General features: G+C 48.5%; 1 protein-coding gene across 2 annotated transcripts in view; it reads right to left on the reverse strand.

The window, feature by feature from the left end:
- mapkbp1 (mitogen-activated protein kinase binding protein 1) overlaps positions 1 to 25,485 on the reverse strand; it is a 29,995-nt gene extending 4,510 nt beyond the window's left edge. The window contains exons 1-21 of one of the 2 annotated variants that reach the window (XM_067242856.1): positions 25,313 to 25,485; positions 21,822 to 21,913; positions 14,132 to 14,194; positions 13,623 to 13,680; positions 12,515 to 12,685; positions 12,170 to 12,307; positions 11,778 to 11,960; positions 9,310 to 9,470; positions 7,977 to 8,166; positions 7,504 to 7,641; positions 6,919 to 7,106; positions 6,298 to 6,389; positions 4,266 to 4,391; positions 4,005 to 4,075; positions 2,639 to 2,760; positions 1,354 to 1,429; positions 1,111 to 1,222; positions 941 to 1,004; positions 729 to 851; positions 463 to 617; positions 185 to 240 (exon numbers count right to left, since the gene is read on the reverse strand). In XM_067242856.1, the coding sequence (XP_067098957.1) occupies positions 185 to 240; positions 463 to 617; positions 729 to 851; positions 941 to 1,004; positions 1,111 to 1,222; positions 1,354 to 1,429; positions 2,639 to 2,760; positions 4,005 to 4,075; positions 4,266 to 4,391; positions 6,298 to 6,389; positions 6,919 to 7,106; positions 7,504 to 7,641; positions 7,977 to 8,166; positions 9,310 to 9,470; positions 11,778 to 11,960; positions 12,170 to 12,307; positions 12,515 to 12,685; positions 13,623 to 13,680; positions 14,132 to 14,194; positions 21,822 to 21,913; positions 25,313 to 25,426 (2,493 nt within the window). In that variant the 5' untranslated portion in view covers positions 25,427 to 25,485. Of the gene's footprint in view, positions 1 to 184; positions 241 to 462; positions 618 to 728; positions 852 to 940; positions 1,005 to 1,110; positions 1,223 to 1,353; positions 1,430 to 2,638; positions 2,761 to 4,004; positions 4,076 to 4,265; positions 4,392 to 6,297; positions 6,390 to 6,918; positions 7,107 to 7,503; positions 7,642 to 7,976; positions 8,167 to 9,309; positions 9,471 to 11,777; positions 11,961 to 12,169; positions 12,380 to 12,514; positions 12,686 to 13,622; positions 13,681 to 14,131; positions 14,195 to 21,821; positions 21,914 to 25,312 lie in introns of those variants that run through there. The other variant, XM_067242855.1, reaches the window with a different exon arrangement.
- Between the last annotated feature and the right edge of the window lie 850 nt (positions 25,486 to 26,335).

Genomic DNA, 26,335 nt, shown 5'->3' on the forward strand with positions numbered 1-26,335 from the left:
AGGTATAGTTCAGTGGTAGAGTATTTGAGAGCAGGTCAAGAGGTCAAATCCCCCCTGTACATCGCTTTGGATTTTAAAGCCTCAGCGACATGAATACATGATCACTATTTGTTAAAAGGAGAGTGGAGAAAGGTTGAAAAAGAGTGGAGGGGGGGGGGGGGGGGGGGGGGGGCAGGACACTGACCTTTTTGACCTCTCTGCTGTGGGAGTTGCGAGAGTTGCACTTCTCATCCGAGGTGTCTGGAAAGAAAATAAATGACATTTCAATATAATTTAGAACAACACTCGCATGTCTGGTAGCTTACCATTCAGAATGTAGTATTACCCATGCATCCAACAGAATAGCATCTTACCCAGCATGTCAGCATGCTAGCCATGACCTTGAACTAGCACAGAAATAAACGCTATCCTACCCTACATGGTGGTTAGGATGTGAAACCGTAAAGAGGGAGGGCCACTGACCAGTCTCCTCCCCTGGGCTGGAGCCAGAGACCATATATGGAGAGATGAGGTCTTCCTCATCCTCTTCTTCTATCCCCTCTTCTTCCTCCAACTCTTTGTCGCTGTCAGATGACATGGTAACTACGGGTGGAGCACTGTGGATATCCCTCCTGGTGCTGCAGAAACACACACACAAAGACTAGAGAGACATTCTCTTGGCCATGCGTGTGTGTGTATATGCACGCGTGTGTGTGTATGCACGCGTGTGTGTGTGTGTGCTCCAGTACCTGAGAGAGCCAGGTTTCTGAGGAGGGGTCTTCTGTGCCGGCTTGCTGTTCTGTTTGAGGTCAGACAGTCGCTGCCTCATGCTGATGGTCAGCTCCGGGTTCAGACGCCACACGAAGATGCAGCTGCAGAGACACACAGGCCAGTCAGACGTCAAGAGACGCACGCACGAGAACTGTCAGGAAATGATTCGATATTTTGACATTGGATATACCTGTCTCCAGACACGGTGATGAGATGTTTGCAGTCGTTGGTAAACTTCATGCCTGTTACGACCTCTGTGGAACACACATTGAGGGAGGCTGTCAGAAGTACCGCTCCTCTAAGAGGAAGTGATTGTAGGCAGGGGTTAAGTGGGGAGCGAGCGAGAGGGACTAGTCTTACCGGAGTGTCCAAACATGGTAGCCACACATTCTCCAGAATAGAAGTCAAAGATGCTGATGTTCTTGTCTGAGCAGCTGGTGGCCACATATAGTCCTGAGGGGTCTGTCTGGACCTGGATACACACACAAACACACACACACACAGAGACACAAGCTTAATGGCTACACTCATCGAGAACATTAGGCTGACCTGCATCGAGATTCGGTCTGATCAAAGCCCTGGGAAGCCTTCAGACGTAGCTACCTTAATGAGGGTGCCATCCTCCCCCTGGGAGCCCTTGTACAGCTTCTTCTGCTTGCCATTACTGATGTTGAAGATCCTGAGAGGAACAGGGAGACAGGCAGCATGGGAACAGGTAAAGCGGAGAAGACACAGGCACAACACACAGCTGTACAGACACATTTATGTCCATCTGTACACAACCTCTGTACCAGACACTGGTTTGACGGGTGTTCTTCTTATGACCACCAGGGGGCAGTTTTACAGCAATCCCAAACAGTTGTGGCCCAGTCAAACTATTACACTAGCCAACCTAGGGAGGCATTGTCAGGCAAGGCCAGGGAAGGGAGTGAGGCGGTGTGGGAAGGGAGTGAGGCGAGGTGGGAAGGAAGTGAGGCAGGGTGGGAAGGGAGTGAGGCAGGGTGGGAAGGAAGTGAGGCGGTGTGGGAAGGGAGTGAGGCGGTGTGGGAAGAGAGTGAGGCAGGGTGGGAAGGAAGTGAGGCGGTGTGGGAAGGGAGTGAGGCGGTGTGGGAAGGGAGTGAGGCAGGGTGGGAAGAGAGTGAGGCAGGGTGGGAAGGAAGTGAGGCGGGGTGGGAAGGGAGTGAGGCGGGAAGAGAGTGCGGCGGGGTGGGAAGGGAGTGAGGCGGTGTGGGAAGGAAGTGAGGCAGGGTGGGAAGGGAGTGAGGCGGGGTGGGGAGGGAGTGAGGCAGCGTGGGAAGGGGAAGACAGCCAGTCAACCATTCACTTCTGAAATCTCTTACAAGAAAAACAAGAACACAGTGCCTGTCCTGTCTTGTTAAACTAAAGCCAATGATTGGTTTCAGACTACAGGACAGGCCATGGAGTAAGCTGACCAGTACAAGAGAGAGGAGAGATAATGCTTGGAGGAGCCCTCTAAGTAAAGTAGTAATTCTGCCACATTCCTGACATGATAATGAAGCAGGACTTGAGGTTGACCACAGCAAAGAGATGCTTAGCTTTATCACCAATTCTGAGTTACATTCCAACCTATGTTACAGACTGTAGAAAACTGCAGAGCATAAAGCAGAGTAGAATAGAGGAAAGTAGAGTAGAGTGGGGTAACATGAAGTACCTGCCTTAAGAACAAACAGTATACTTCTCTCAGTGTCAACCTGCCCAGACAGGCGCATAATCCATCCTAATCCCTTCCTACATCCTGTCCACCCACCTGAGCCCTAAACTGTTAACATGACTACACAGTCTGCTGGATTACTGAGGCGTGAGGATTCCAATGCATGTGGGCACACACACACACACTCACTCATTAACAACAACAACATGTGCCTACCTGATACTGCGGTCCTGACAGCCAATAGCAGCATACTTCCTGGTGGGGTCGATGTCCATGTCGTACAGGGTGGTCTTGCGTACGGTGTGGTGGGTGCGGGTGAACTCCATTCCCTCATTTGTCTAGGAACCAGAGGTCAAGATTAGCCACTGACACATTGAGACCAGTCCGTTCAGCTAGCTGAGAAAAGGTGATGTTCTCACTTCAATGTTTAGAGCTCTAGGTGCATAGTTTACAACAGGATTAAATTGGGACACATGTTCTTAATGGTGGGTTCAACAGCATTACCAGTCATCTGTCAAGACTTTTGGTTGCAACATTAAACCAATGAAGCATTTTCTTACTAGCTGTGTTTGAAAAGACTGAGGGCCAGTTTCCCTCTGGGCTAAAATAAACCTGGTCTTGGACTAACATCAAGCATCTCCCAGGGAGAACGTCCATTAAAACATAAGAGCACTCGATCGCAGGCTTTTTCCACGCAACCGGCCCGTATTGTTGCTAAGACGAATCTCATTCTACCACAACATGTGACCTTGTAAGGCTGTGGAGGGTTTTACTATGTCGCCGTGACTTCTCCACTTGGTTAGGGCTCTCTGTTCCCTCTTTAATTAGATTCAACATCCTCATACCAGAGCTGGAGTTCCCCTCTGATCTCTCCCTGCCAGTTCAACTCTGAGTTACATAACAACAAGCTGCGCTTGTGTCCCCCGTGCTGACCTGGGATCGCCCACTTCTGGATTAATGCAGACCCCCCCCCTTAGACCTACAGCATCCCTCCGGAACACACAGAGATCATCTGTGTGTGTGGCAAGAAAGAGATTTAACCCCCAGCAGTGATGTCACGCTAGGATGCTGACGATGCCACAAATGTGATATCCTCCCCCAGTCTAATACGCAGCACTTCTATTCCTCCATGATTCATGAGGAGATAAGCAGAAGGCTTATCAGGCTTGCGTCTTACAGCCTTGAATTGACCAGATGAGGCGCAGCCTTACTAAAGGGATCTTCAGGGGAGCTTGTTTGTGATGTCAGATCCTACTCTGAACTAGGAGCTTGTGATACACCGGTAAGTGTGCTGGAGAGTGTGTGTGTGTGTGTTAGCGAGGGGCACTGCTGCCAACCCTGTCAGGTGCTGTACAGCAGCCAAAGATGTTTACATTACATTTACATTGTCATTTAGCCATTTAGCAGACGCTCTTATCCAGAGCGACTTACAGTAAGTACAGGAACATTCGCCCTGAGGCAAGTAAGGTGAAGTGCAATGCCCAATGACACAACGTCAATTGGCTCGGTCGGGAATCAAACCGGCAACCTTCTGATTAATAGCCCGATTCCCTAACCACTCAGCCATCTGATCCACCTTTACCTTCTGGGCCGTGCGGAAGTAGATGCTCTTGTCCGCTCCACAGCTGATCATCCTCACCTTGCCCTCGTTGGCTGGAGGGAGGAGAGAGGCGTTAAAACAATGTCAACATGCACCACAACTTCAAAGTCAAATTCAAAGACTGAACTTGTGCTACACAAGTAAGAACGTTTGACATGATTAGAAGGAGGAACCTAGGGTGTGTGTGTTTAATATGTGCAATGTGTCTTCTACGTGTGTGTGTGTGTGGTCAGGCAGCCTTACCAGCGAAGCGCACAGCGGTGATGGAGGAGGAGTGTTCGTCCAGTGTCTGCAGCAGACTGTAGTCCTGCTCAGCATCCAACACGTGGATCAGACGATCCCTACTGGCCGTGGCTAGCAGCTTCATGTCTGACACACACCAAGAAACACACACAGGTAAGAGACATTACACATATTAAACACACACACACACTCACACACACATATTAAATGGGAGTCAGGTGGGTGAGCGGTGAGGGAATCGGGCTAGTAATCTGAAGGTTGCCAGTTCGATTCCCGGCCGTGCCAAATGACGTTGTGTCCCTGGGCAAGGCACTTCTCCCTACTTGCCTCGGGGGAATGTCCCTGTACTTACTGTAAGTCGCTCTGGATATGAGCGACTTACATATGAATCCACAGACACCACGAACACACACACCTTCTACACTAAACTCCAGGAGCTCACCAGCTTCCCAGTCCCATACACCTGTTCTCCATCTAGCACATAGTTAAAAGTGCTTCATTAGAACAAGTTCTCTCATGTTTCTGATGAGCAGACAGCCTCCTCCTGAGTTCAGCTGGTCTGGGGTCAGCATGTGGAGCCTAGACTGTGCTGCTTACTGACACATGATCACCATGTGCAGACCATGTAACTTATCATTCTCTTCTGCAGACTGCAGATATTGTGCTTCTGTGAGGGAATTCACTGCAGCCTCCCAGAAACCTGGGTGGAGAGTGACTGAGTGGATGGTCATAATCGCTAATTAAATCACCCACATCAGGTGAAATTGCATTACACCTAGGACAGGCAGCTCTCATGGCTATTGTTAGACAAACATGGATCCAATAAACATGGATTTCTCCTCCAGTGAAAACAGATTATATCTGTCTGCAACACTAGAGGGTGCAGAGGAGAGGGGCTTGGAAGGCTCCCAGAAATGTATGCTGTTTCCCATGCATTGATTTTATTTTTATTTTTACTGTTTAACATGTAGAGTTGCGCGCAGCACATTGATTCGCTCAGCCCCTTGTTGCCCGCTCGCGTTCTCTATGGAAGCCCGCTCGCTATGGAAGCAAATCAGTGACATCATGTTTTGTATCGTTTTGACATTTAAACACCACGGATCCCGGATGTTGCAATCTCATTTTTCCGGCTCAAATATTTTTTGTTGTAATTTTTGGAATCTGAATTTCACCATTCAAGCAGTCGGAATTTTGTTGTATTTGAATTTCAGAAGCTTGAATTTATTTTTTGTTGGGGGGGAGTCTGACATAACTTACGACATAAGTTTGGGCTGAGCCCCACATTTTTACAACATCTGTCTCTGTCTACAGCCACAAATATAATCACATTCTGTGGGAAACACTGGTATGTGTGTCTTTACGTGTGTGCGTGTCTACAGTAGGCCTATGTACAAGTGTGTGTGTCTGTGTGTGTCTGCTGAAGCAGCCTTATAGAACAAAAAGCTAGGATTACTGTAGACGATTAGCACCCCAGAGGTGTTAATATGTGACCACAGACCGAAGCGTACAAGAGGGGGAGATAAACCAGATATTTCCTCTGCTCCCTTCAGATGAGAGTCTGGGAGGATGGGGAGGGGTGAGGTGGGCTGGCGGGACTGGTGCCAGCATGAGTTCTCCCCTCCCCTGCTTCTCACCCCCTTCCCCCCCCCCCCCCCCCCCCCCCCCCCCCCCCAGTCTACTTTAACCAGCCTGTAAATGTCCCTTCAATACCCCACATGGCACACGCCTCCATTCACCAATAAGCCTGTCAGGCACACACTCCCAGAGCAGCACACTCAAAGCGGAGTGCGGCAGAGCGGCTTCTCACATGAGAAAGACGAGGTTCATTGTGGTGTTAATTAGGGAGAAGTTAAATCCTATAAAAGCTGCTTCATACTTGGCTACAGGAATTAAGCTCTGCTTGAGTCACCATCACAGCCAGCTTTGAGGTGGTTCGCGTGAGAGGGAGGATCGGTTGAGCATGTGGCTACCACCTGGACGTTCTACAGTAGCTGGTGCTTACAGCAGGGGTAGGATTCCCTCCCTCTCTCACCAGTTTCAGGTTTGGAGTATTCTAGACAGAGGATCTCAGAGTCGTGGGCCTGGACGTTCAGGATCTCTTCCATGCTCTCCAGCTCGTGGATCCTGAAACACACAAAGCATAGCACTCCTTTAACTTCAAGACATTTTTCATCCCTAAATAATACTTGAGTTCAGCGTGCTGCTATGGTCTCTTGACAAATGGAAGTCCCATTAGTGCTTCAGTAGGAGCTGCTGTGGCTGCTCACTCCCAGTCCCCCTTGGCTGACAGCTCAGCTCAGACAGAGGTAGGGGGGGGGGGGGCTCTGGCCTGGGTCTACCTGGGTTAGAAGTCCCTGTGCTGAGCTGTAATGTATCTATCTGGCCTTGTGGAAAAATGATTGCTGTGCTAGAGCCTGAGTGGACCATAACCTGTCTCTGGGGCTCAGAACCAAACTGCAACACAGCCTGTTCTCAGAGGCCCAATTAGCCTGATTTAATTGTAGTAGGAGCCAGGCTCAGGAGAACAACTGGAATACAGGCCACTGGAGACTGTGACCTCAGGGAACCCAACACTTCTTAGAAGCAGTACCACCCCTATCATCATGATCATCATCACTCCTATCCTCCTCGTCATCATCATCTTCCTGCTGACCTGAGCGTGCCATTGCGGTCTCCGGAGGCCAGGTGCTGTCCGTCTGGGCTGAGGGCCATGGTCCTGATGCCGGTGCGTGTGTCTGAGGTGTGTGTGTCCGGGGTTTTCTCCGTGTTGGCCGTGCCCACACACTCCGTGTCCAGCAGGCCTGATGTGTTGTTGTCCATGTAGATGATCTTCTGCAAGTCCTACAGAGCAGCATGCACAGGAGGGAGAGGAAATCCATCTTACACGGTACACAACCCTACCCGTGTGTGCAATGTGCATGTGTGTCTGGAGTGTGCGTCTGGAGTGTGCGTCTGGAGTGTGCGTCTGGAGTGTGCGTCTGGAGTGTGCGTCTGGAGTGTGCGTCTTGAGTGTGCGTCTGGAGTGTGCGTCTTGAGTGTGCGTCTGGAGTGTGCGTCTGGAGTGTGCGTCTTGAGTGTGCGTCTGGAGTGTGCGTCTGGAGTGTGCGTCTGGAGTGTGCGTCTGGAGTGTGCGTCTTGAGTGTGCGTCTTGAGTGTGCGTCTGGAGTGTGCGTCTGGAGTGTGCGTCTGGAGTGTGCGTCTGGAGTGTGCGTCTGGAGTGTGCGTCTGTGTGACTCACGTTGCTGATGACGTTGCGGCTGAGCGTGGTGCTGTGTGTGTCGGTGTTCCACAGGCGGATGGTGTTATCTGACGAGCAGCTGAGGAAGGAGCCAGGAGGCAGGCAGGGCTTGTCCACCCCTCGCTCCTCAGGGTACACCTGGGGGACGGACACCACCACAGCTCCTGGTCACACACTCCTCATCCTCCCCTACCTCCCCTACCCCCTGCTCCCCCTACCCCCTGCTTCCCCTACCCCCTGCTTCCCCTACCCCCTGCTTCCCCTACCCCCTGCTCCCCCCTGCTTCCCTTACCCCCTGCTCCCCCTACCCCCTGCTTCCCCTACCCCCTGCTTCCCCTACCCCCTGCTCCCCCCTGCTTCCCTTACCCCCTGCTCCCCCTACCTCCCCTACCTCCTTCCACCTCTCGCTCCATTCATGTCACCTTTCTCTGCTCTAAACCCCCTGCTTCCCTTGCGCGTGCGGCCGGATTCACCTCCGTGCTCCAGACGCAAGCGGAGTGGTACAGGGCAGAGTAGACCTTGCCCACTTTGCGCAGGTCGCGGACATCCCACACGTACAGACTGTGGTCGTTGTAGACGCAGGAGAGCCAGCGGCTGCTGGGGTCGTAGGTCACCGCCACCGTGTCAGGAAAGCGGGCGTCGGTCTTGTGGGAGAAGAGGTGGCTTTGGAGGGGTCGGGTGAAAAGGAAAGAGAGAAAGACATTTTTATGAATCCCATTTTACTTGAATAGTTGATGTGTTGGCTAAATCTTGTCATGCAGACTAGAATCCAACAGGACCTAGCAACCAGCTGGAGAAGAATTAGGATAGAGGGAGCAGTTAAATGTTACAGGGCTGAGAGGGCTGTAGGAAACCGCCAGCTACTGGCAACCGGTTGGCATCTTTTCACCGGTGATTTAACATCTGCACTCCCGTTGCCTGAATCGTTGGCGAAGACCTCCTGGGACAGGAATGCAAGCCTGCTGGAAAAACTGCTGCGTTTCTATGGAGACGTGTCTATACACAGCCCAGTGGTCAGCAGAGGCTGAAGACTGGAGTCAGAAAGAGCAGTCTCAAGACAAGACTTAGAAACACTCGACTGAAACGACTCTTGCCACCAAGGCATGAAGAGGATTGTAGGGAGTAGTCAGAAACTCAGATGCCGACATTGTTTTTAACATCCTGGAATCCATCTTGTACTTTCATTAACTCTGATTCTGTCCTTAAACCCTGAATCATATGCTCAACTAGTCGTTTGCGCCGCGTGTTTGTGGCACATTTGTACCGTGTTTGTGTTAGTGGATCATGACAACCTCACTAAACGGCCTGCGTTCCTGAAACATTATTCTGGAACTCTCCGTACATATTTATGAAGGAGAATTCCTTTCCTGTGGTTCTAACAAAACATCCACTGTATCTAGAAAGCCCCTGAGGAGGAGGGAACCAAACAGGAATATAAAGCATCCAGGCCCCTGCCAGATAGCTCCATCTGAGCCCACCAGATCTGGAAGGACTGGTGGAGCAGAGAGGACTGCATGGAGGTTTGTGCTTAGCTGGGGCTATTTAAATAACCATGTGATGGTTTATGTACTGTATGAAAGACCAGACAGCCTACACACACAGACTCACAAACAGGCTGCAGCTTACGAGGGAACCATGCGCTGCTGTTCCCTACTGATACAAAGACACCACTGAAGAGTCAGACTTCTGCCACTGGAACTCTATTCATGATAAGACTCGGGTCACAGTAAGTCATGTTATGAGGGGGGGGGGGGGGGGGGGGGGGGGTACTCTGTGTGTGTGAGCAGGTGTTTGTGTCTGACTCACCTGGCCTCCACCAGGCTGGCGATGTCAGAGCCCAGGCAGTGTGGTCGCGGCAGGGTGCAGATGAAGTGGAGGTTGATGGGGCTGAAGGCTCGCACCGTCCCATCTGCACAGCCACAGAAGATCAGATCCTCTGTCACAGACAGAGAGGTGGCCTGGCTGGTCTGGAGAGGGAGGAGGGGAGGAGAGGGGAGGAGAGACACAATTTGAAAGACCCTCATAGGTAACCATTTTCATTCTGTGGAAGACCCAACAATGGAATTTGAGGTATAATGTGCACCTCACATACACCCACAATACTCTCACACACATGGGTCCTGAGGGTTGTGAAGAGGTTGTGACAGTAAAGCCAAGGGATGGTCCAGTCGATGATGAAGGTGTGTGCACTAAGCACAGGGTACGTGTGTGTGTGTGTGTGTGTGTGTGTGTGTGTGTCAGAGAGAGCCAGTAGGGACCTGCAGTCAGCAGGCCTGCAGCATCAGAGAGCCAGTCTATTACACGGTCTTTACCCACACAGGCTACGCTCTCTGACTCATTCAGGCCTCAAAGAACCAGGGCCCCAATCTGTGTATCTTATCCCAGTTACTATGCTATGGGAGTATAATATTGTTCTTTTTGAGGGGGGTGATAATCCTTGGATCACTTGACTGTGCACATTAAAATCTAATACAAATTGAAATATCAGTGTTAGACCTGCTGTGAATGTGTCAATGCAGTTTAAATGTTGATTCAGGCATGCAGCTTGTCTATCTGGCGCTAGCCCAAGACACAGTGATTTGCTGTGTGTCTCATACCACTAAATTGACGAAATCTTTCACACATTCCTCTTTAGGCTCATATTGCCAAAGTGCACTGTACGCCGCGACACATCTGCTGGAAGTCACGCAACTGAAAAATTCCATGATACCAGGGAAGAAACCAGAGAGAAGCTTTGTTCTGTTCATCCAACAGACAGAGTTTAGTGGGGGGGACAGACGAGGTTAATGTGACAGTGAGAGCGAGAGCGAGGGAGGCCTAAAGATAGGAATCTTAGTTCACTCTGGGAAGCACATTCCAGCTTGGTATTGAATACTAACGGTATCAAATAGGAGTTTAACAGAGAGAGGCAGAGGGTGTAGGTGTGTGATCAGATGAGTAGGGTGATGGTCACATCCCGGCAGGCTGGAATGTGATGGTGCAACAGTAGATTATTCCTCACACAGAGACGGTATTGTCCGCCTGTTTCTCATCGTTTTATTTCCCTCTCTTCATCTCTTCCCTCACTATCACTTTGTCTCTCTCTCTCTCCATTACAAATCAAAGAATATCTGTATTCCTTTCTTTGCTTTGTCATTTGGATCCCACCCAAATATCCATCAGCCGTTTATTTATTCCTACCATCACTTCCCTTCCTCTTTCTCTCTTTTTTGTTTGGTCGCCCTCTCTCTCTCCATCTTTTTTCTCTCACTCCCCTCACACACAGCGTTGGGATCAGGCAGGATACAAAAGCATGATTGTGCAGTCTCTTGTTCTCCTTCCTTCCTTCTCTTCTTCCCTCCCTTCTCTCCCTCCCTCCCTCCCTCCCTCCATCCCACTATCCCTGTAGCCATGATGACCCACTTGAGGGCTGAGGATGACTAACTGAGTCATTGTGGTCAGAGAGCTCCTGACACTGGAAGCCAGGGTTCATCAGTATTGTTTCTGCACTATTGATGGCATGACCAGTTCAGCTCAGACCAGCCTTGGGGCCCGAATGTGAACTCAGCCATGCTACTGTAGGTCAGTGGAGGTGCGTGAGTGAGGTTATAGCTTCTGAGCTGCTGTGAGACAAGAGTCAGTGGATGGACATACAGCAACAGCTGGAAGAGACCATCCAACATGAACATGATGATGAACATCAGTCACAGACACACAGCCAATAAGGAAGACAGGTGAGCATGATTGACTGCAGTGTCCAGCGGATCCATCCAATGGGATGATAAGTGAGTGGGGGGAGGCGGGCTGACTGGCTGACTTACTGTGATACAGTCGTTTTTCTGGACAAAGTCAGAGGAGAGGAAGCAGAGTAGAGCTGGGGTTAGACAGCAGCAGGGCCACATCAACACACACGCACGCACAAACACACTGGCAGGAAAGCAGTTGGATTAACATCTAAGAGAAGCTGAAAGTTGTGTACAGTGTGTACAGTTAACTCTAGTACACAGGACAAGTTTCACAGCCAAGAGGCTTGACATGGGGCCAGTCTTACACGGAAAGCTCTCTAAGCAGGGGGAGCAACATGACCTACAACCTTCTCTTTACTTAGCTCTGGTGTTGACTGCACTGACAGTGGCAATACTTTTACATGGTGAGAGATGAGGGTGGGACACCACTGTTTAAAGAGGCCAGTCACTAGAGATTTGACGCGATACAGTACGGTGTGGTAAGGACCGATACAAGACAGTACATCGCGGCTGCCAGTAAACCCAGAGGAGTCTCTCTGTCTGACTCACCCGTAGCTCCACCCATTTGTCCAGCAGCCGTTTGTCGTTGAACTCACACAGCAGGCCCGAGGAGGTGATGCAGAAGGTGCTGTCCGCCTTGCGGCCCCGCCCACACGCCACGTCACTGAAGAAGTTGTTCCTCAGCTCCCCTAGCAACCCTGAGCGTCCCAGAAGAGGGACAGTAGCGTTCACCTGGATGGAGGGAGAGGAGTCGAAAAATGAAATGGGGGTGGTGGTGGGGGGGGGTTTAGAGCAGAGAAAGGTGACATGAATGGAGCGAGAGGTGGAAGGAGGGATGAGAAGGAGAGATAAATGGATGGAGATGGGAAGAGTTGGAGAGATGAACAGAGAGACAGGAGGACACGGTGTGGGGGGGTGCGTGTGTTCTGCTTGGACGTTACCTTGGAGGACTTGGTGTGGTCAAGGTACCAGAACTTGACATGTCTGTTTCCTGCCGTGACAAAGTAGGAGGAGTCATCTGAGAAGGACACAGCAGTCACCTTGCTGGACACCTTATTGGCTGCTACCACCACGTTTTTCTGAGAGGAGCACATAAACACAACGGAACATACCGTTAAATAGCTGTGGGTGTGTGTACGTATGTGTGTCTGTGTGTATTGTATGTGTGTTTACACTGTGTATATATGTATGTTTGTGTATGCTTCACTGTGTGTGTATACTGTGTATTGTATGTGTACATATGTGTGTGCATGTGTGTGTATATGTGTGTTTGTGTGGGTGTGTACCTTCCAGGCCCAGACATTGACGATCATGTCATGCTGGTAGCCCACGCTGATGATGTACTTGCTGTTGGGGGAGAAGGCCACGCAGGAGATCCCATACTTGTGTTCCTGCAGCTCTGCCACCTGGGTCCGCTCTGCCACGTCCCACACACGCACCGCTGGCATGTGCCCACTCTGGGGAGGAGGAGGAGCGAGAGACACAGATGAGGAGTGGGCGGTGGGTGAGAGATAATAGAGGTAATCGGTGAACTGAAACTGTAATTAGACAAGCTGGCTCAGGGCAGGACATGGTGATCTCAACAGGGTCAACAAGACTTCACTCCTCGTTCTCCCTCTATCTTATGCATAACAGCTCATCTCCTGCTCTATCTTTCTCCTCTCTCTCTCTCTCTCTCTCTCTCTCTCTCTCTCTCTCTCTCTCTCTTCAATCCTTTCATCCCTCTCGGTGCTCCGTAGCAGCATGACCTAGAAGGGACAGCTGGGGAAGTCTGTCTGCTATTAGGGGGGCAGGAAGGAGGATCTGTAGGACTGCATTTCCCAGCATGCATCAGCCCAGCCACAGACAGGCACATGCTGGGGGCCTTCTGCTTCAGCTACTGGCACCTCCACCCTTCTCTGTAGCTCAAGCCCCATTCCTTTCCTCCATTTCCCTGTGTTCCCTGTATCTCTCCTATCTTTCATTTATTCACTTTCTCCCCTCAGACAACAGTCTGGCACCTTGCCCTCCGTTGCTATGGCAACGCTGAAGCACACACTCACTTGTCTTCTAAGCTCCGAGCTACCGGAGGAGCAGATTAGACACACAAACGCACGCGCACACACACACACACACACACACAAACAGAGATACAGACCTCACAACTACAGACCCACCCCTCTCTGTATCCACCCACTCAAACACACAGTCAACAGTTCTAACTGGTATACACAGAGCTTAAAGGCATTCCAGAAGACACTAAGTCGGTCTTAGTCTGACCTCTCACTGTTCAGAAAACAGAACATAACACATAGAGGCACTACTTTCAATATCAACTCGAGACTCTCTATTCATTCTTCCTTTTTCATGCCCAGTCTAGTCCTGTCTATTGAGGCCAGTGAGTCAGGTACTCACCTCTCCAGTAACCACATATTTGCCATCTGGAGAGAAGGATACCGTGGTGATGGTCTTCCTGTGGGGAGGGAAAACAGGAAATAGTTCATTTACTGTTGAAGTGACCACTTCCTGTCTCTAGTGGGACTTCCTGTCTAGGCTGGATCGTATTGAGACAATGACAACATTCACCAGAATCAATAAACCTGTTGAATGCACAGAACAGTGTGTTGACAATTCAAAAAGCTCCCAAACTGTAAGGATGTCCAGACAATCACAACTGTACTTTGGCAGCGTTATTTAGTCTGAGGAACAGGAAGGCCATGTATGGAGCCTGTGGTAGTTTCCATAGTGATGTCCCACAGGGCGTATCAGAGTGAGCTAGGGAGTGGTCCAGTGTCAGGGGTTAGGGAGATGCCTGGACAGAAGTTCTGGACATGCACAACATCAAAAGATCCAAGGGCTTGAAGTGCACCTGGCACCTATGAACCTGCTTTTGTTCCCACAGGGTCGTCAGACACCATCCTCACCTGGAGCTGTTGAGGATGTGGTGCTGCTTGTTCTTCTTGGGGTTCAGCAGGACCACCACACATCTGTGGAAGTGGAGCAGGGCAAGAGGTTAGACACACACACACACTGATGACTCAATAACACTCAACATGGAATTATACCGACTAGTAAAGCTTTAGGTTTGGTGCCAGTGAGAAAGGCCGTCTTTTGAAAGCTGATGCAAAGTCCGCCAGCACTAAGAGACTATCCACTATCAGAGCTTCTAGAAAAAATTAACCTGGGAAAAGCTCTAAAATAAAGTGAAAAAAATCCTGTGTTTTTCATGGCCTTGAATCTAGTACATTAAGGTCCCAAACTAACTTCAGTGAGTCAGTATGTGTGTATGTGTGTGTGTGAATAAAAGAATGACTAAGCAGAATGTTTTGTTGGTCTTTTGCATTTCATCTCCCAGGAGAAAAGCGCCAGTAACATAGAGCAGAGACACGCAGGAAATCAATTACCCAGAAGTCCTTGGAAGAAGACGATGACTGTCACTTTGCTATCTTCAGTTCTTTGACTGTGTGACAGTCAAAAGTGTGTGTTTGTGTGTGTGTGTTTAAGTGGCAACAGGGTGGAGTTCTGCTGTTTAATAAGCCTTTGAACACAAAACAACACGTCCAGGTGCTGTATCTTCAAAGGAGCACGCAACATGAGGTCAGGGAGTTGAGTAAAGAGACTAAGGTCACCCTAGATGGGTAGAGTACAGAGCATAGAACAGCCTCTAGTCACAACAGGCCTTTCTTTTGAGAAAACTAGGCTACTCCTTGTTCCGCCCTGCCACGACCACATCCTTCCTGTTTACGGCTCTTTCCTGTCTGGTTTCTTGCCCTCTGTAAACTGACCTAAACAAAGATAAAACCAACAGATAGTTCTAGAACATTAAAAGGGAGAAGAAAGGTTAGCAGATGTCTCACAGTAGCGGTGCCAGATAATGTCCATCTTTACTGGAGGTGGCGATGCAAGGGCCAACGTTACCCAACCTAACCCCAGGTAGACCATGCCAGCTGGACTCTGGCTGCCTCGTGCCAGGCTGTACACTACAGAGCACCTGCTGAGCAGGTGTCAGTGGGAGATACCAGGACTAAAGCCTGTCTGAGAGCAGTGAGAGGATGATGTTGATGGTCGCTCTACAGCCTGAGAGGGGGTGGGGGCGAGGGGGGGGGCGTGATTACAACATTCAAGAGACTGGACCAGCAGCCAGAGGACTCTGTTGACTACAAGATGAGCTCTTACACATTTATAACCTAGCCTCCCTCTCTCCCGCTCTCAGAATTTGAATTTCCAGTCTTCACCTGACCAGTAAGCAGGAAATGACCTGGGTGGGCTGGGTGCTGGGGGAAGGGTGTCTGGTGCTGGGTGCAGAGAGAGAGCTCTGGCAAGTTGTAAACACAACTGTTAAAGACAGTGAGTTACACCGAGAGAGAGAGAGGGAGAGACAGACAGAAAGAGAGAGAGAGAGAGAGAGAAAGGGAGAGAGTGAAAGAGAGAAGAGAGAGACAGAGAGAGAGAGCAAGAGAGTGAAAGGGAGAGAGTGAACGAGAAGAGAGAGAGAGAGGAGAGAGAGAGAGAGAGAGAGAGAGAGAGAGAGAGAGAGAGAGAGAGAGAGAGAGAGAGAGAGAGAGAGAGAGAGAGAGAGAGAGGAGAGAAAGAGAGTGCCAGGGGCTCTGGAGTTCTTTGTGTGTGAATGACTTGTGTTGCCCGGTTGCCATATTCAGTGTTCTGTGGGAAGCCAGGCCCTAGGGGACATCATAGAACAGCTTCACGTCTTCTCAGTGAATAGGTCTACAATACTGTAGAGCGTCTGGTCTTTGTATACAGAACAGGGCAGTACGTCACTGCTAGCTGTCATCCACAAGCACTGAGTGACTGTAGGGTGTTTTACACAGTGTGTGTGTGTGTGTCAGTGGTAAAGTAATAGCAGAGGCATGACTACTCCTAGCCAAGAGGAGGTACAGAGGGATGAGAATGGTGAGAGAGGGGAGTGAGAGAGAGCTCATGTATCAATATCCCATTACTCACTTCTCCACAAACCCAACTTTCTTCCTCTAGTCATTCTAACCCAGCCTCCTCCTCCACAGTGTCGCTTTGGCTCTCCACCCCTTAGACAGCTGGACTGGGAGCATTCCCTTTGTCTTGAGAGAGAGCATGGTTCCAAACCCCGAACCACCTCTGCTGCATAAGGAAGACGGAGACAGACACTGCTTGTTCTAAAGTTACGGATGAAGTGATGCATATGAACTAGGAATGGTTTCCACACATGGCCTTGGTGTGTGTGTGTGTGTGTGTGTTTGTACACATACAGTATATCTGTCAACTGTTGCATTGATCCCGGACAAGACTCACCCTGCCTCAAAGCACACAGTGAGTAAACACTTCAGCAATAAGTAAACACACGGTAAGGTTATGCTACCTTTAAACTCTGGTGCAGCCAACAGCGAGGCATAAGCACAGTTTTCCATTCTCACACCTCTCCCTGCCCCTGACAGAGCCCTGACAGAGCCCTGACAGAGCCCTGCTGAGCCTGTGTTTGGGGAGGTGAAGGCAGGCACACAGGTCACTAGTCTCTCAACTCCTTAAACAGGTCAGGGTGGTTCAGCTGGTTACGTTCCCAGATAAGACTCAAATGTTCTGAGGCCTTTTGGCAGAATTTCACCTACATGGAAATGTACTGCAATAGCCTCTACTGTAGGAAAAAAACATCCAAGGAAGATGTATGGTGCTTAAGGGCAGGTTGTATAAACTCTGTGATGACGTTTAAGCGGTCGAGTCTATTACTGTGGTAGGGTGGTTAGCACATTGTAATGTTGAGTAAGAAGTCCGTCTCACTCCAACTCAATATTTACCTAGCCCAGCCATTCCCGAACTTTTCCACTTCGCGGCCCACTTGCATTGCTCAAATATTTTTGCGGCCGCCCAACACACCAGTTCACTTCATTTGTGTTTATCACACATGTTAAACAACACCACGGGAGCCAAACGGTTCGCTTTCATAGCAACATTTATTTGAGCCATCAAAAAAGACAAAGTGTCCATCAGTGCCACACTAAGCAACATAGACTCCTATGTACATCGTTGATTGTCATTTTGGGAAGACAACCCAAACTCCTCTACAAAACTGCATTTTATGTTTGAGTTCTAACGTAACCGCTCGTTACCGGAAGTCATTGCCTTGGCTTATGTAATATGCCGAAGTGATGTGTGCATAGTGTATTGAAGTGGGCGAATGCAGCTTAAGGCGGAAATGTCAGTTGGTATTTCGTCAAAGTGCAAAGCGTAACTACTGGGGTTTCAGTCATGAAGAATTAAAGACAAAATGTCATTTTAGAATTTGTAAGAATTGTAATAATCATTTACCAACAGTATATATAAATATTTTGATACAGTTTTCATTGGTTTGGCGGCCCACCTGTATTACCCTTGCGGACCACTAGTGGGCCGCGGCCCACAAGTTGGGAATCGCTGACCTAGCCTATATCCATGAGGCCCTAGGAACTAGGTACAGCCATATAGAATGTTATGCTGAACTGTAAACATAGGCTTTTATTGGGAAAACTATAGTTTGTCCACACACCAGTTGGTGACGGAATTTAAATACCAAATATGTAGTAGTGAAAGAAGATATGAACAACTCCCAACCCCATTCTATGCCTCTTTCTAGTTCTCCTTCAGTCCAGCCTTTGCCCCAGACTTTCTCCAGCCTCAGCCCCAACCTCTCTCAAGCCTTAGTCCCAGCCTCTCCTCTCCTGTCCTGCCTGATATGGTTCAGTTACCGCATGAGGTTGTGACCGTCCATGGTCCATCTGGCTAGAGGTTTACCAGGCAGGCTGACAGGTGGTCAGGCCACTAAGGAAGCCCCTCCAGAGGATAATAGCAGACAGCCAACAGGGGTATCGCTTACCAGTCCTGACAAGACCATGCAGCCACACTCACTGCATTGCAGCAAAGAACAGCATTCAGCAGACCCCCCCTCCTCTACACAGCATAGCAGACCACCACCACTCCTCTAGAGAACATAGCACACACACACACACACACACATGTCCTCTACAGAACCGAGCAGACCCCCTCCTCTACAGAGCACTGCAGAACCCACCACTTATCTAAAAAGAACAGCGCTACCCCCCCACCCTACCCCCAACCCCCACCACACACACCCATCCCCAAGCACACGCCCCTCCTGTACTAAGCTCAGCAGACCCTCTCTCCTGGACAGGGCTATGTAATGACTACTCCACAATTTCCAGCCTCTCTCCCTTTTAATTACCTACTCCTTCAATCTGTTTCTTTCAACTTCCTCTTCCCCACCTTCCCTTCGCACACACGCTCTCATTTGCCCCTCCACACTCTCTTCCTTCCTTTCCCGCTCCACACTTCTCTAACTACTGTACATCCCTCATTCTCTCTCTGTCTCCCTCTCACAACCAGTCTGCCATGCCTCTCTACCTCCCTTCCTCTTCCCCCTATCCTTCCTCTCTCCCTTCCTCCTGTTCGTGCTAGTGACCCAGTTTGCTGCAGTGCGGTTCCGTGTGCTGTGCGTGGTGCGGTCAGTGTGGAGCTGCCAGCCTCTCTCTGACACGCATCTAGTCATGCATGTAAGATCTGGCCAGCGGGGGGGGGTTAGGACGCTCACAGAGGACGTTCATTCCACCCCACTAGAGATGCTGCACTACCCAGGGACCACGGAATCCATTCGCAACTTCAACACACATTCCACACTACAGGAACCTCACATATTATGGACCAAGGTTAAGCAAGGTTATACCACTGATTTCTTAAAACATGTTGCATTGCTGAGATTAAGTTAATATGATAACATTAATATGAAGACATTCCAGGAAGTAATTAATTACATAATAGACAACAACATTGGGTAGATATTCTATGAACCTAAGACAGTGTGTTGCCAGGGCAGAAGGTTGGCAGTGAGGACGCCTGAGTTTCAGTTTGAGGAAGTAAGCTACTTGAAAAAGTTCCTGTGAAAAAGCAACTCTCTGTCTGTTCTCAGGCTCAGATATCCTGATATTCCAGTTGGTCCATCATCCCACAGAATGAATGCTGAAAATGCACCACAGGAATTAGTTAACAATCTAATCCAGCCCGGGGCATTGATGTTTAGCCACAGAGATCACACTTCCACACTGTGAAATCCAGCAACATCACTTTTCATACAGCGTGACGACAAGCCTACCACTGAATCATAACAACCACAGCACCGTTAACTAGCAGAGCACAACCATAACAACAGCATCGTAACAATCACAACACAACCATAACAACAGCATCGTAACAATCACAACACAACCATAACAACAGCATCGTAACAATCACAACACAACCATAACAACAGCATCGTAACAATCACAACACAACCATAACAACAGCATCGGAACAATCACAACACAACCATAACAACAGCATCGTAACAATCACAAAACAACCATAACAAGCACCCTACAACAATAACAAAAACAACACGAGTGTTATCTCCACACAGTTACAGCGCAGCACAGCCAAAGAGAGTACAGTCGCCTAATTAAACACTTCTCTCAGACATAAGAGGGCCACATCTGCAGGGACGACCAGCTCATCTTTAATTAAACACAGGGCCCAGATGAAGCAGCTTGCTGGCCTGCATGCTCGGGCACCAGGCTACCTACAGGACTGTCCCTGCCAGCATGGCGTGACCTACTTTGACTGGGCTGAGATGTGTTATCAAGATAGGCAGGCCTGCACAAGATAGAGGCTACCACCTCTGTGTACTTTATCTAGGACAAGGAGCAGCAGAGGCTAGTTTCTTTAGCTGTGCCTGTAGGGGGTGGGTAGAGCTCAGTGGTAGAGTATCTGACTGCAGACCAAGAGGGTGCAAGTTTCCCTCTGTACGTTGCTTGTAAACCCTGAATACAGTCCTGTGCCCATAACACTGGCTAGGGCCATACCCCCAGAAGAACACAGGTGTGAGGAGAAGTTGCTGACTAGACAGCATTAGATCCTCTCTGAGACACTTCAGGCTCTGTGGTGACATGGACTTCCTCTTGGTTGCCACGACAGTTTCCTCTGGGTTAGCACTGGTTGTCTGTGGCTGTTTTCAGTCCTCTATCCACCACTTCCTCAGCTCTGCTTGCCCCGCCTCAAGAGGGGCTGGGACAACTGAACTGTAATGCCAAGTGCTCAGTGAGCTCTGGCAGCATGGTACTGTGACATATCTGGTGGAGGAGGAACACCCTAGATTGACTGCTGTTATTCCTCCTCCCTGTTGAGTACTGTGTAGAATGTACTCCACTGGTGGTATTTATCAACTGTGGTGTTGGGGAAGACCCTTTCCTGGGTGCTGCTGTTAGGGTTAGGGTTAGGAGGAACACGCACTCAGAGACGCTGGAATGTGACAGGCTGCCTGGTAGGACAGGACTGTGAGCTTTAAGATCTAACGACATAATGAGATTAAGGACATCATGTGACGTGGGGTCTGCAGTACAGGCTAGTCTGAATCGCACACACGTACACACAAACCCACTTAGGCGCACACAAGAAGTGTTTTGACACTTTATGAAAAAAAGGAGGCCCCTTGAGGGGTTCAAAAAGATAGGGTTGGTCACAAAGCAATAACCAGGCCTATACACCGTGAATGTTTTTCTATTGTTTCTAATAATGTAGTGTTACTGGATACAGACAATGTCTTCCACTGCCCCCCTAAGCAGACCTTGGTTTGCACAGCATCCAATCTCCACGACAACCACATGGCGTGGTCACACAGTGTATGTGTCATGGCCTGAATAGTGCCAGAACAAAGACGGTCTACAACTGGTTGAGAACCATTGTATCTCTGCGCTTTACATGTTCTTTGATCTGACATCTGTAAGGTTCAGCAGGGTGGGGGAACTACAATACCTGCTCGTGTAGCTCAGCTGTTCTAGGTAATGAGCTAACACAATAGCTAACACAATAGGCTACTAATAAACTACCATTAAGCTATCCCTGCAGACACCCTGCTTCTGGTGATAACAAGCTGACGTCAGTACAACAGTGTGACTGTCTGTTAGTACTGTTAGGAGAACGTCAATTAGCATGCAGCCCGTGTCTGGGTGCCTTCTGTGGCTAAAAGGCCTGGTCTGCACCCCTGCATCCTCTCCGGATCACGTAGCCAAGAGGACTGTGCACTGCCTTGTTGTGGCTGTCTCAGGCCTGGAAGCTGCTGCGGCAAACTGCATCCAACCTTGTAGTCTAGTCTCCTTCCTCAGAAACTGGCTAACCGTGACTAAATCCACACCTCCTGACACAACAACTTTGCAAGTTACCCCCTAAAGACACACACACACACCCCTATCAAGAGTGCTGAGAAATGACTTTCATCGTTCTGCTTCCATTGCTCTCTACACATCGTTCTGCTGTCTAAGGAACACATATACTCACACATATGCACATACACTCACACTCACAGTTACCCTGCCTCAGAATCAGCCCACATCTCAATACCATATTTGTTCTCGTAATCCTCTCAGTTGGTCTGTTATCTAATCACTAGGCCTGAATGAAAACAAGCTATCAGTAGTAGAGTTGTAGTATGCCTAAAATATGTGTTTGGTGATGTGTGTATTTGGTGTGTCAAGTGTGGTGTCAAAAAGTGTAGTTTTCTATGTGTGTGTGGCGTAGCAGTGTGTGTGTGTGTGTACTCACCCTGCAGGGTAGGCTACAAGGCCAGAGCGAGGGTCACAGGACAGAGCACGGTTGCCTGGTGCTGTAATTCCCAACACCTTCTCCAGGGTCACCTTCACGCACACACACACACAGACACACACACAAGGAACAGTTGTGAATGTACGTTTTCACAGAAGAGGTGAACACACAAATGAGTCATCAACCACAGCTGTGTATGGAATCATCACTTTTGCAGCCCAGAAAACAACAGAGAGCAAGGCACATGTAAACATTGTTAGCAGGGAGTCATGTGGCTGAGCGGTTAGGGAAGCGGGCTAGTAACGCTAGTAATCTGAAGGTTGCCAGTTCGATTCCCGGCAGTGCCAAATGACGTTGTGTCCTTGGGCAAGGCACTTCACCCTACTTGCCTCGGGGGGAATGTCCCTGTACTTACTGTAAGTCGCTCGGGATAAGAGCGTCTGCTAAATGACTAAATGTAAATGTAAACATGAGTGACACAAGAAAGTTGTCTGAGGATCACTGTGGACGAACACTGTGACTTCGTACTGTTTCTTCCTGTGCTCCCTGATGAGAAGCAACATGCTGTATATTTAGACTCAACCAGACTGGGTTTGACTGGATAAAAAGAGGAAAAGAGCTCTCTGTCTTGCATGGACACCCAACAGACATTTTAAAACATTCGTCTGAAAGGGTGAACGTTTCATTTTTGGACAGAGATAAAAAATCTGTGTTGAAGTCAGTTATTCTGATATCAGATGTTTTGCATCTGATATACTACGCACACACTTACTTCATACTCCCTGGGTTTGAAGAGCCTCCTAACCAGAGGCATATTTCAAAACAGACCAGCCAGATATCCGTCCACCAAACACCAGTCAGTCAGATTGACTGGTATTCTTCTCTGTCTAGAAACATTCCTCTTGCACTCTCATATCCACAGCAACCACCATGCGAGATCAACTCCGTCCAGCAGACAGCCACAGCCAAGACAGCCACAGCCAATAAGAATGATCTCAGTTCAACAAACAACCAATCAAGACACTTGGTTGGACAGGTTCGCTTCTAGGCTGGATCGCCTCCCTTCTTCTCTATCTTTTGCAGCCTCTCCCTAATGCAGAGTTTGGAGATAACTACCTCTCCTCACATGACTACCCTAAGACTTTCCTCCTCCTCCTCCTCCTCCACCAGGATGTTTCTGTCTTCGTGGCTCAGTGTGCCCCAGCCAGACACCCCTGGGATCAAGGTGGAGGCCTGCTCTGGACATGACAGTCGTGACAAAGTGAAAAGGACAAGCACGCTCAAGCGATGTAACGCCAAGCAGGAGTCACTTGGCAGAGTCTGAGCCACAAGACAAGGCTTAGCCTAGAGTTACAGGGAACACATGCAGATTGAATCTTGTACTTCTGTGGAATACTGAGGCCACACTGTCACATTTTATCATTCGGAAAGTAACACAACATGCTGATATAGCGCTCCTTGAAATAACCCACTGTAGATTAATCTCGCACGGAACTCCAAAGAATGTGGTATGTCTACTGTTTCCTATAGAGAGAAAATGCCTGTTTGTGGTGTTGTATTTCTATGATGAGCTGAGAATGGCCAGGGGAGTTCTAGCCTACTTCTGAAGCCTCCACCAGCTGCAGGCAGGTTCCTTGTGGGAAGTGAGCTATAGCAGGTTGGTTCACCAGGTTAGTCTGCTTCAGTCCTAGACAGAGGGGGGAAGGCTAGGCCTGCTCTGGTCTATTCCAGTCTGTGTTGCTGCCTTTGAAACTCCACAGGAAAGAAAGCCTCAGGAAAGAGTCTACTGTACATCTCTCCTAGCCATATCTACAGCATCTAATATGCAGCTGAAACAAAGGCTCTAGTATTCCTTTGTCTTGACTTCCTACAACCCTCCAGAGAGATCTGAGCCTATTGTACAAGCAAACCAAATTAAACCTAATGACTTCATTCAACTAAATACCATGAACACTATAATGGCTGTAGAGAATTAAAGCCCTGTTGACATGAATGATTAGGCTAAGATGGGTCTTTGTAGACATCTTCACTTGGCAGGGTACCTCTTTGATAGAACTGGCCTGTAGCCTGTTGCATAACAGACTTAAAACAACAGGTCTAGTGTTTAGATCTGTTTTACCTCTGTTTCTGTCTCAGAGAATCACTGCTCACAAGACAGAAACACCTAGTAAAACAACACAAGGATACTAGACTTATTTAAAAAGCCAGTGTGTTCAAAACATAGAGACTGTATAAACAGTACTGTATGGGAGTCCTGTCCATATCTCATAGTTGAAATAGCGCCAACTTGACTGAGATACAGCAGCTTTACTAATGAATTTAAATAATGACATAATAAAAGAATATTAATCTAATGGATACTTGAGGGCTGATCCAGCCCTGGGTTTAAACAGGAAAGCACAGTCTGCCGCAATAAACAGACAATCACTATGGAATTTCGGAGAAGGCTAACTCCTGGACACATTAAGTGTGTGCGTCTGTCTGTCTGTCTGTCTGTCTGTCTGTCTGTCTGTCTGTCTGTCTGTCTGTGTCTGTCTGTCTGTGTCTGTCTGTCTGTCTGTGTCTGTCTGTCTGTCAGTGAGCCACCTGGCAGAGCAGAGGGAACAACAACTCCTCTGCTGGTATTACTGGTGACATTAACCTTCCTCTGTGTACTACATCAACACGTTTACTTGTCAGCAGCACCTCAGATTGGCCAATAGTCAACACTGGGACCACACAAGGCTAAAACAGCACAGTGATCCACATCAAACATCGATTATGCAAGAGGAGAGCTCAAATTATAAAGATAGTTTGGAGTCAACCAAGGCAATGACAGAAAGAGAGACATGGTCATTGAATTGGGTGAGCGAAATATAGAATGTATGTGTGCGTATGTGTGTGTGTGTGTGTGTGTGTGTGTACGTGCATTAGGACATTTTGCACTGCTGAAATACAGATGGCTTGTCAGAGACAGCAGCACAGCTGTGAGAAGTATGCATGTCATATGCTACTTTCTCATATTGCTCTGAGAGCACTTCACATAGGCTACAACAACAACATATTTACAGACAAGCTCAATAAACAAGCCATTTGGGATATTGAAGTCACTGCATTGTACTTATTATGTTGTTATGTTATGATGGTGTTATTAGGGTGTTACTACCATGTGTGTGATGTGTCTTTCAGAATTGAAGACTGGGGAGGATTGAGGCACATTTACAGTGTTCTAGGGATGGTGAATAGAGGGAGCCTTAGTGCTAGACAGATATACGGATTTGACTATTTAAATTCCATTAATAAATGCCAGCAATAAAAATGCATATAAAGTACCTACATTGTCTACACCAATAGGTCGAAACTGTGATTAGCAAGTCTGAGTGTGTTTGTCTGCACATTGTGTTTCCACAAAGGATAGAGCAGTGCAGTGCTGTGTGAACTGGTTAAACACCAGAACAACGCAAATGCATAGCACAGCGCGACCATGGTGGATGTAAAGACTGACTACATACCTTATTACTGAGGTTTTCTTTGTTGTTAGTAGGCTTGTTCCGTCTCAGTTTAATAGATGGCGAGCGCAGCAAATTTTTAATCCGGCTCTTTATCGTGGTCCCCTCTACTGTCATCTTGAAATGGAATAGTCTGAGATTTATGAATGACAACCAACACACCAATGTTGACGGGTGTTTTCAGACGGGTATTCAGCAAAAAGCATATTTGTACCCACTAAACCATATAAACAGCAAACCCCAAGTGGTCTCATATCATGCTTGAGCGTGCAGTTCTGATGGATGCATGTTGTAGGCACCTGGTCCTGTGTTCAATGAACGTGCTGTGCTAAGAAGGCTTATTATTCCGCATACCCGACTATTCGTAACAGCGTCTTAGTATTCAAGCACAGTCAGCTCCATTCGAAAATATGAAAATGCATGCATTTAGTGAAAATGTCCATGTCCCTGGTCCTAGGCGACTGCGTTCGTTCTCTTTGACATCCTGACATCGATGAGTGCCGAGGTTCCTCTGGCGTAGGCTATCTGACAGCTGCTAGCTGCCTCGCATTGACGAATCAGAATCTGCGGCGCACAATAAATACCCCTAGCTCAGCTAACCGGTTAGTTAGCGACTCAGCTACTGTAGCTAGCACTTGCTAGTTTGCTAATCTGATTCATTTGAAGCTTGCGTCACCTTATGGGCAACCAATGAGTCAAAAGAACCAAGATAATGATAATACAATAATAATTTGCTACAGCTAATAATATGCTAGATAGAAACTTGTAACGGTTAGCGTTAGAGACAATAACAGCTAGCTGACTAGTAACTCATTTGTTTGACAGCTGTCTGTTTTGAATAAGGGAAAGGCACGAGACTTTGACTCAGACCAAGAACACAAGTCAACATCGCCATCTAGTGTGGTAGAGATGTGCGCTAAGGCTACTCTTAATTATGTCCCGTCCAAATTGTTCATGTGTCCTCTTATCCAGTGCGTGCTAATGTTCTTGTACGCTAGCTCTCTAACTACGTTTGGTTATTTAGCT

This window comes from Osmerus mordax, chromosome 9 (assembly GCF_038355195.1).
Source record: "Osmerus mordax isolate fOsmMor3 chromosome 9, fOsmMor3.pri, whole genome shotgun sequence".
NCBI classification, from domain to species: domain Eukaryota; kingdom Metazoa; phylum Chordata; class Actinopteri; order Osmeriformes; family Osmeridae; genus Osmerus; species Osmerus mordax.